The sequence below is a fragment of the Nicotiana sylvestris genome, chromosome 3 (genome assembly GCF_000393655.2).
Source record: "Nicotiana sylvestris chromosome 3, ASM39365v2, whole genome shotgun sequence".
Lineage (NCBI taxonomy): Eukaryota > Viridiplantae > Streptophyta > Magnoliopsida > Solanales > Solanaceae > Nicotiana > Nicotiana sylvestris.
In genome coordinates this window covers 164,844,715-164,854,502 of record NC_091059.1, presented here as the reverse complement: position 1 = coordinate 164,854,502, position 9,788 = coordinate 164,844,715, and the positions used below count along the sequence as shown (strand labels likewise).

General features: G+C 42.8%; 1 protein-coding gene across 1 annotated transcript; it reads right to left on the bottom strand.

Moving 5' to 3' along the window:
* Positions 1–6,711: 6,711 nt before the first annotated feature.
* LOC138888290 (uncharacterized) lies at positions 6,712–7,809 on the bottom strand. Its single transcript, XM_070170134.1, has 2 exons — positions 7,426–7,809; positions 6,712–7,236 (listed from the first exon to the last, which is right to left on the bottom strand). The coding sequence occupies exons 1-2, from the start codon at positions 7,807–7,809 to the stop codon at positions 6,712–6,714; spliced, it is 909 nt and encodes a 302-aa protein (XP_070026235.1).
* Positions 7,810–9,788: the final 1,979 nt, after the last annotated feature.

Here is a 9,788-nt window from a genome sequence, read left to right as displayed (position 1 = left end):
AAGTAAAGATAGGGTGCCAAGAGAGGGTCATTTTAGAACAGATAAAGGTTTGTATCATGGTTATTGAAAGAATAAGGGCTAAAGCTCAACGGTCTTGACTAGGGATATCATCATTGGTAGGCTATGAATGTTTTTAAGTTTCAATTGGGATCAAGGAGAGCCTATAATCACTTCTCAAGCCGAGCTACACTTAGGATTTTGCCTAGACAAATATTCAGGGCAAGTTCTAGACTCATTGGCACGGGACTTGGACTTAAAAATCAATACCTCACCACACAAGCTATAGGATTGCTAAAGAAACAGAGTCGGGGGCCCACAACAACCTTAGCTAAGATTTGAGCAACACAAATGGTTCCGAGAAACCACTCGATGATTGTTTAGCCAACACAAGAGTCTCAAGGTCACAACTATCACCATATACACAACAATTTATTTTTAACCATAAGGTCAAAGGTAAATGTGTTAGGCCCAAGTGAAGCTTTGCCTAAAGCACCATTGCTTACTAACTACCATTTACACAAAACAAAAAGAAAACAGACTCAAACCCTTTGGAAAGAACCATGGCATTAAGAAAATCAAAGGTTTATTGATCATTAAAACTTGAAAAATAAGAAGCTACGAATCGAAAAAGAAGCTATTAAATGAAATAAAAAGCTATACTATTAAGGAAATTGTAAAAGAAGCTATGAAGTAAAATACGGAAAGTAAACTGAATATGTACAAAGGGGGGTTTAGATGAATATACATAAGAAGGGATGAATATATACATGAGAGTAACTTTATATACAGACCAAACTAGAATAATAACGGAAAGTAAAATAAAATGTAAAGTTATATGCATACCAAAAGTGAAAAATAAGCATAAAGAAAGAAAATATTATTATAATTATAGTCCAACTATCAAATCAAACTACCAAATCAAAAATCAAAGTAGGGACACCCCTACAAATGAAAGCTAGCATTGTCCTCAATGCTAACTAACCAAAAATAAGTTCAAAAAGAAAGATAGAGAATGAAGAAAACTCCATATGGATCCTCCGTCTGTATGAGGTCCTGTGGTAGCATGGGCTCCTATGACTGAGTGGGGTCCTATGGTAGCACAGGATCTTGTGGTTGGGCACCCGGATCATCTATCCTGGGGGCCTGTGGCTGGCTAGAAGCAGTACCCTCCGTCTCCTCCAACTCAATCTCAACATCATCCACCTGGGGGATCCTCCTCCTTCTCTTTGGAGCTCTCTCAATCTCCTGCTCCAGAACCTGCTCTGAGCTGTTGGAGGGTGATCATGCAATAGTAGCTCCAAAGGCAAATGGTCAGCTTCCTTCATCTTCTCAACTTCTCCCCTCAATTCCTTAACTGACTCCTTCGATGCATGTGTATGCTTCAGCTTCTTTGTGTATTTGCTCAGCTCCTTAAGTGTTTTCCCTTGATAGGCAAGAGCATCCATTATCAGCTTTTGGTTATCAAGGAGCTTCTTCTGGTTGTCCAGAAGCTCCTTGAGAGTCTCCTCAACCGAAGCTAGCACATGTGGCTGTGAGGGCACTGACTGAGCTGCTACTATACTGGAAAGTACAAATAGCTTAGAAGTTGATGTTGCATCCAGTTGTTGATACTGGAGAGTGTTTGTCTCAATCTGTGGGCAGTCAATGGGTATGTTGAGGAGGATGGAATATCTGGAGGAGTAGAAGTAGATGGTCCGTAGGCAGGCTTTGGTATGGAAGTGGGAGGCAGTGAAGGAGTGACTACCACTACTGGCTCTTCAGACTGGCTAGTAAAAGTAGTAGTTTTGCCCTTGAATCCCTTGGCTTTAGGGTTGTCCGGACACTTGAGGTTGTACCATGAAAAGGCCATTTTGGGTTTTACCTTCACATTGAAGTTTCTTTTCTCCACTTCATCTTTGAAGTACATTGTGAGGAAGTTCGGGAAGGGATCTGTCACCCTCATTGACCACTCTAGTGATCACCCTAGACATGACATTTCCGACATTGATCGGGAACCCCACCATAATAGCAGCCACAATATTGCCCGGGAGACCGGCATGAAATTTTCATGGGTAGTGGGGTCCACCCTGCTGCATACAAAAGTCCCCCACCTTTTGCCTCAAGGTTTAAGGTTTTCCTCAAGATTGCAACTCCTTATGTCAACCATGTTGGGGTGGTGCCCGGGAGAGCCAAATATGATGCCAACCATGGACGGGCTTCCTCATCAAGTGCCAACTTCTCCAAGTACAATGATTTATCTTCCTCATTAAAGCCCAAGTACTCATTTATTGTATTCCCATCAAACTTCACTTTCAAGTTTCGCACTTTAGTCACTTTGGTATCCTTCTTGATGTAGGAAGCATTAGCGTAAAACTCCTTGACTAAGTGCTTGTTTGCCTCTGAAACCTGCTAGTGAAGTAATCCCACCCCACTCGTTCATTGAATTGTGGTTTCACGTTGGGGTTGTATGGCAGGAGATCCCTCTCTATGAATTGGCGTTCATGAATAAACGACCTTAGAGGCCACCATTCTCGGAACTTGTGATAAGCTAGCTCATTGATGAACCATTTTTGCCACACCTCAGGGTTTCTAGTTCTCTCCACACACCCGGTTTGAGGCACACCCCCTCCCTCTCCCTCCGATACCCCAACATCTACATCATGTCCAGGTGACGAAAGTGTAGGTGAGGTTGAAGCTAAACTATCATTGCTCTCTGCTGAGCCTTTAGACGACTCAGAAGATATATGAACTGGAGCACGAGTAGTAGGGGAGTCTGGAGGTGTAGGTACATCTCTCAACCTATGTCTATCTGGGAAGTCGGGTACATATTCGGGCACTGAATCAAACTCCGATGCCTCCCGGGAAGGCAAGTACTCATTTCTCTCAAAATGGGAAGCAACTCTATATGCAGCTTTGATGATTTTTCTCGTTTCCCCAATTTCTTTTCGAACCGTTAGGGTCAATTTAATCATGCCTCATCCCCTACCCCGGGAGGACTCTGCTCTACCTTTTTATTTGTCATCGGCTTTTCTAAATTTAACCATTCTCTGCAAGTACAATCAGTAGAAACTTATTGGTGCAAAGACTAGAAGAAGCAGTGCAGAAAAATAGTTGACAGTGTAAAACAAAACTGCAGACTGCAAAAAATGCACTGTGGCCGCGAAGGCTGCACCGCGGACTGCGAAAAATCAACAGCGGCCATGGAGAGGTTTAGATTCAGACTACTCACTCTCTGATTCAATAGCACCGCGAAAAATGCACTGCGGCCGCGAAGGCTGCACTGTGGACCACAAAAAATCAATTGTAGATCGCGGAGAGGTGGGACTCAGACTACCCACTCTCTGATTAAATGGCACCACGGACCACGAGAAATTGAGCGCGGCCGCGGTAAGTGCATCGCGGACCACAAAAAATGCCACCGCTGACCGCAGTTATCAAGACTTAAAAATCTCTCAAAAGATAGGTGATCGTGGACCACAAAGGTCAAATTTGGGCTTATCACCTAGGGTTTCAAATTTTTCGTGCATTTTAGCATTAATCAACACATTATCAACCCACTAGGTAGTTAATCACCATTTCTGACTAATTAATACCTAATATAATTAATACTATGGAACCCTAAGTAAAAATTAAACGAAAAAAAGAATAAGAAGAGGTAATAACTATCAATTTAAAGGAAAACAAGAACAAAGTTAAAGACTAAGGGTTGCTTAGAATTACCAGATGTGAAATCTAAAACAAATTCAACTCAGTTCTTGTGTTTGTACAAATTAGGGTGAGAGTGAACAGTAGTGTATGGTGTTTGAGAGAACAAAAAGCGAAAAGTGTAAAAAGGGGCCCTAAGCGTCTATTTATAGGCAGGCCCTGGGACCCACGCATTCTTACATACCGCGGCCGCGAAAAATGCACCGCGGACCGCAGTTATGAAACTCAGAAGGGTTGTTGCTTTGAGACCACCGGGGACAGCGAAAAACCCTTCGCGACAACGATAAGCCACTGCTGACCGTGAAAAATGCACCGTGGCAGTGGTTGAAACTTCAGAGAGCCTCCACTTTTGACCTTTAGCACCGCTGACCGCGAATAATTTCTGCCTCCACGATAAGGCCACCGCAGACCACGAAAAATAAAGCGTGGTCGTGATCCAAACTTCAGAGAGTGCCCATTTTTCCAGATTAATCCTGCACTGTATCAAATATCCCTATACACATCTCGCAACCAGTTAGTTCAAAAGAAAATCCTACATTAAGAAGAAAATCAAAGAAAGACAAGAGGAAAAATACATGGGTTGCCTCCCAAGAAGTGCCTGATTTAACGTCGCGGCACGACGCAGTTTACCATCAATCACTTGAGATGGATCATCGCCACCACGTGGTTGTCATAAAATTTGCCAAGATAGTGCTTGACTCTGTGTCCATTAAGTCTAAAGATCTCACCATTTTTGTTTTTCAAATCAAGAGCACCAAATGGAGTCACAAGCACCACCTCAAAAGGTTCACTCCATTTTGATTTAAGCTTTCCCGGAAACAGTCGTAACCGGGAATTGAACAAGAGAACCAAATCACCTACTTTGAACTCCTTTCCACAAGCATATTTGTCATGTAAGTACTTCATCTTGTCCTTATACAAGTACGAGCTGGAATAGGCATGGAACCGGAACTCATCAAGCTCATTAAGTTGCTCCACCCAAAGATTTGCTACAACATCCCATTCAAGATTTAACTTCCTCAAAGCCTACATGGCCTTGTGCTCTAACTCAACCGGTATGTGGCAAGTTTCCCAAACACCAACCGGTACGGAGACATACCAATCTAAGTCTTGTAAGCAGTCCTGTAAGCCCATAAAGCATCATCCAATTTCTTGGACCAGTCGGTCCTATTTGCATTGACGGTCTTCGACAATATGCTCTTAATCTCCCTGTTTGAGACCTCAACTTGCCCACTAGCTTGAGGATGGTAAGGGATAGAAACTTTGTGATTGACACCATACTTGTCAAGCAAAGTGTCAAATGCTTTATTGTAAAAATGAGACCCTCCATCACTAATGATTGCTTTAGGAGTGCCAAACCGAGTAAAGATACTCTTCTTAAGAAAAGCCACAACACTCTGGGCCTCGTTGTTGGGTAAAGCCACGGCCTCAACCTACTTTGAAACATAATCAATAGCCATAAGAATGTATATGTTGCCACAAGAGCTTACAAACGAGCCTATAAAATGAATGTCCCACACATCAAATATGTCAAACTCAAGAATGGTGGTGAGAGGCATCTCATTTTTCTTTGAAATTCCGCAAGCTCTCTAGCACTCATCACGGAACAATACCGGTTATGAGAGCTTACACAGAACAATACCGTTCACAAGAAAGTTGGCAACATCCACAAACCAAGGCATGTTATTCACAGATACGGAGAGAAGTTGCTCATGAGGGAATGAATCATTAATTTCAAGGCCATCACAAGTCCTCCCCTCCTCCTCCAAGCGGGACAAATGGTCCGCCACTTGGTTTTTACTCCCTTTCCGATCAACAATCTCAAGGTCAAACTCTTGAAGCAATAGAACCCATCTAATCAATCTCGCCTTGGAATCCTTCTTTGTCATCAAGTAGCGAAGTGCTGCATGGTCAGTATGAACTATCACTTTGGCCCCCATGAGGTAAGGCCTAATTTTCTCCATTGCAAACACAATTGCTAGCAACTATTTATCCGTCACCGTGTAGTTCACTTGAGCATCATTCATTGTCTTGCTTGCATAATACACTGGGTGAAACATCTTGTTGACTCTTTGACCCAAGAGCGCTCCAACCGCAACGTCACTTGCATCACACATGAGCTCAAAAGATAAGCTCCAATTGGGTGCAGTAATAATGGGAGTGGTTGTCAATTGTACTTGAGAAGTTAAAAAGCCTTCATGCATTCATCATTAAACATGAACTTGGCATCCTTTTCTAATAACTTGCACAAAGGATTCACTACCTTAGAAAATTCTTTGATGAATCTTCGGTAGAACTCCACATGCCCAAGAAAACTTCTAACCCCTTGGCTGAAGTAGGAGGAAGAAGCTTTGAGATCACTTCAATTGTAGTCTTGTCCATCTCTATACCATGCTTTGAAATCTTATGGCCGAGGACAATACCCTCCTCAACCATAAAGTGGCATTTTCCCCAGTTAAGTATAAGATTGGTCTCTTCACACCGGGCCAACACCTTGTCAAGATTTTTCAAATATTTATCAAACGAGTCACCCACAACACTGAAGTCGTCCATGAACACCTCCAAAATATCCTCCACCATGTCGGTAAATATGGCCATCATACATAGCTGGAACGTAGTCGATGCATTACACAAACCAAATGGCATCCTAGAAAAGGCAAAGGTGTCATACGGACAAGTGAAGGTTGTTTTCTCCTAATCTTCCGGAGCAATCAAAATCTGGTTGTACCCAGAGTACCCATCCAAGAAACAGTAGAAGGCCCGCCCAATAAGTATGTCTAGCACCTGATCAAGAAAAGGCAATGGAAAGTGATCCTTGCGGGTCACTTTATTCAGCTTGCAGTAGTCCATGCACACCCTCCATCCGGTGAGAGTCCAGGTGGGAATCAACTCGTTTTTTGCATTGGTAACCACAGTCATACCGCCCTTCTTCGGTACACATTGCACCGGCGAAGTCCAAGAACTATCTGAGATGGGATACACAACCCCTGCATCCAACCACTTGATCCCCTCCTTTTTGACAACCTCTTACATAGCTTCATTCAACCTCCTTTGATGTTCTACGGAGGGCTTGGCATCATCTTCAAGAATAATCTTGTGCATGCAAAAGGCAGGGATTATCCCCCGGATATCAGGTAGAGTCCATCCAATTGCCTTCTTCCATTTTTGGAGCACCGCCAAAGTGACATCTACCTGTATGTTAGTAATACAAAAGGAAAGAATAACTGACAAAGTTGAACTAGGGCCTAAAAATTCATACCTGAGGTGTAGAGGCAACTGCTTCAACTCCAACACGGGAGGTTCCTTGATTGAGGGCTTTGTTGGTGGAGTCTTTCTATTCTCAAGATCCAAAGAGAGCTTCTGAGGCTCATAAGAGTAAGAGCCCATTCCGTGCAAAGCATTGACACACTCCACCCGGCTTTCATCCTTATTGACATCAAAGTTCAACAATACCGCTTCTAGAGGGTCCTCCACATTGATCATTGCTCTAGTATCATCAATTATCACTTTCGTGACAAGATCCATGAAAGAGCACACTTCAGTACTGTTAGGCTACTTCATTGACTTGCACACATGAAAGACCACATTTTCGTCACCCACCTGGAAGGTGAGTTCCTTTACTTCCACATCAACTAAGGCCTTCCCAGTTGCAAGGAAAGGTCTTCCCAATATGATTGGAACCTCATAATCAACCTCGTAGTCCAAAATCACAAAGTCAGTAGGCAAAATGAACTTGTCCACCCGAACAAGAACATCATCAATAATACCAAACAACCTCTTCATTGTTCTATTCGCCATTTCTAACCTCATTGAAGTAGGTCGTGGTTGACCAATACCCAAAGTTTTGAAAATGGAGTAAGGCATCAAATTGATGCTCGCTCCCAAGTCACATAATGACTTTGCGAAATCTGCACTCCCAATGGTGCATAGAATAGTGAAAGTGCCAGGATCTTCGAGCTTTGGAGCTATCGAGTGCATAATTGCACTTCCTTGGTGAGTTATTTTGATGATCTCACAATCCATGGATCTCTTTTTAGTCACCAAGTCTTTCATGAACTTGGCGTAACCAGGCATTTGTTCAAGAGCTTCCACTAATGGAACATTGATTGACAAGCTTTTCATCATCTCTATGAACTTCTTAAATTGGTTCTCATTCTTTTACTTCGCAAGCCTTTGAGGGTAAGGAGGAGGAGGCCTGGCAAGGGAGCCTTAGCCTTGGGCACTATCATCTCTAGTATGTCTATTACGTGTTCCCTAGACGTGTTCACATCATCTTGGGTCTCCACCTCATCATCATGAACATCAATCCTCACTTTTGCATTTACATTCTCTTCTCTCACTTTCTCATCAACTAAAGGAACATCATTATCTTGCACTTGAATCTCATCGCTCACAATTTCCTTTTGCTTGGAGGTATTTACATCACCACCTCGGCCACTTCTAGTAATCACTATCATTGCATGCCTGATGTTGTTACCACCCTTCGAGTTTACTACCGTATCACTAGGTAGAGCCCCCTTAGGGCGAGTATTCAAAGACTATGAAACCTAGCCAAGTTGAACCTCCAAATTCCAGATTAAAGTATTGTGGGATGCCAACTGGGTGTTAGAGTCGGCGTTCTTCTTCATCATTTATTCAAACATCATCTTGATCCTTCCCATCTCATTATTTGACGAGCTAGGACCTTGGGACAGAAATGGAGGTAGGTTATTTGGTTGTTGATACATCATAGGCCTTTGAAAGCCTTGCCCCCGATTCCCTTGATTGCCATTATTCTAACCCCCTTAGTTGTTGTTTCCTCCCCAATTGTTGTTGTTGCCGCTCCAGTTTCCCTGGTTGTTCTGATTACCCTAATTTTGATTGTTGTTCCCCTAGTTGCTATTTCCTTCTTGGTTTTGATTTCCCCAATTGCCTTGGGATCTCCACTGTTGTTATTGGTTAGGAGCATTGCCATTTTGTCCTTGGTAATTGTTCACATACTACACTTCTTCATTCTGCTCATCATAACCTTCATCTTGATTGAAACCACCACTACCTTGGTCATATTGATCCGGACTACTTTGACCTTGTTGACCTCTTTGTCGCCTCTTGTTGACCAACATGTTGACACCTTCCATAGTATTAACTTGTCTAGAGGCTTAAACTTGTTGTAACAGAGCTTTTGCCAACTGGTTCATTGTTGTAGTCAACTCTGCTATTGCTTGGCCATGGTCATAGAGCTCTTTATGCAAGTGAATGACAGTGGGGTCACCCTATGGCACATTAGCTCGACTTTGCCAAGCTGAAGAAGTATCAACTATCTCATCAAAAATATCACAAACCTCAACATAAGGCAGCTTCATGAAATTACCCCATGCTAACTGGTTCACCACACACTGATTGGTCGTGTTTATACCCCGATAAAATGTCTGTTTCATTGCCTCAGTCATATCATTGTTGGGGCATTCCTTGACCATAGTTCTATATCGATCCCAGATTTCATGAAGGGGCTCATTTGGTTCCTGTTTGAATGCTAAGATTCCATCCCTCAATGCCGCCATATGTCCCAGTGAGAAAAACTTGGCTATGAACTTATTGGACAACTCATCCCATGTAGTGATAGAATGTTTGGGAAGCTTCTCGAGCCAGTCCAAAGCTTTCCCTCTAAGTGAGAAAGGGAATAATCTAAACCATAATGCATCCTCTAACACATTTGTTTGCTTGCTTCCCCAACATATATCCACAAAGCCCTTGAGATATTTATATGCATTCTGATGGGGAACACCTGTGAAATACCCTCGCTGCTCTAACAAAGTCAATATCACATTTGTAATTTGGAAATTGCTCGCCCGGATCCGAGGTGGGACAATTGCACTAGCATATCCTTCATTTGGAAGCACCCGAGGAGCGACTCTTGGAGGGGGCAGGGGAGGGTATAGAACATTATCATTTGCCTGGCGGCCTCTCCTTTGAGCTTGAGGCACTATAGGTACCTCATCATCAATATTGTCATCAACCTCATCCCCCGAAATAGCATTTCCAAGATTATCGGTGTTCACCATTTTGTACCTGAATTTATGACACACACAAATTAGTAACACAGAAGGAAAGAAATACAAAACAAA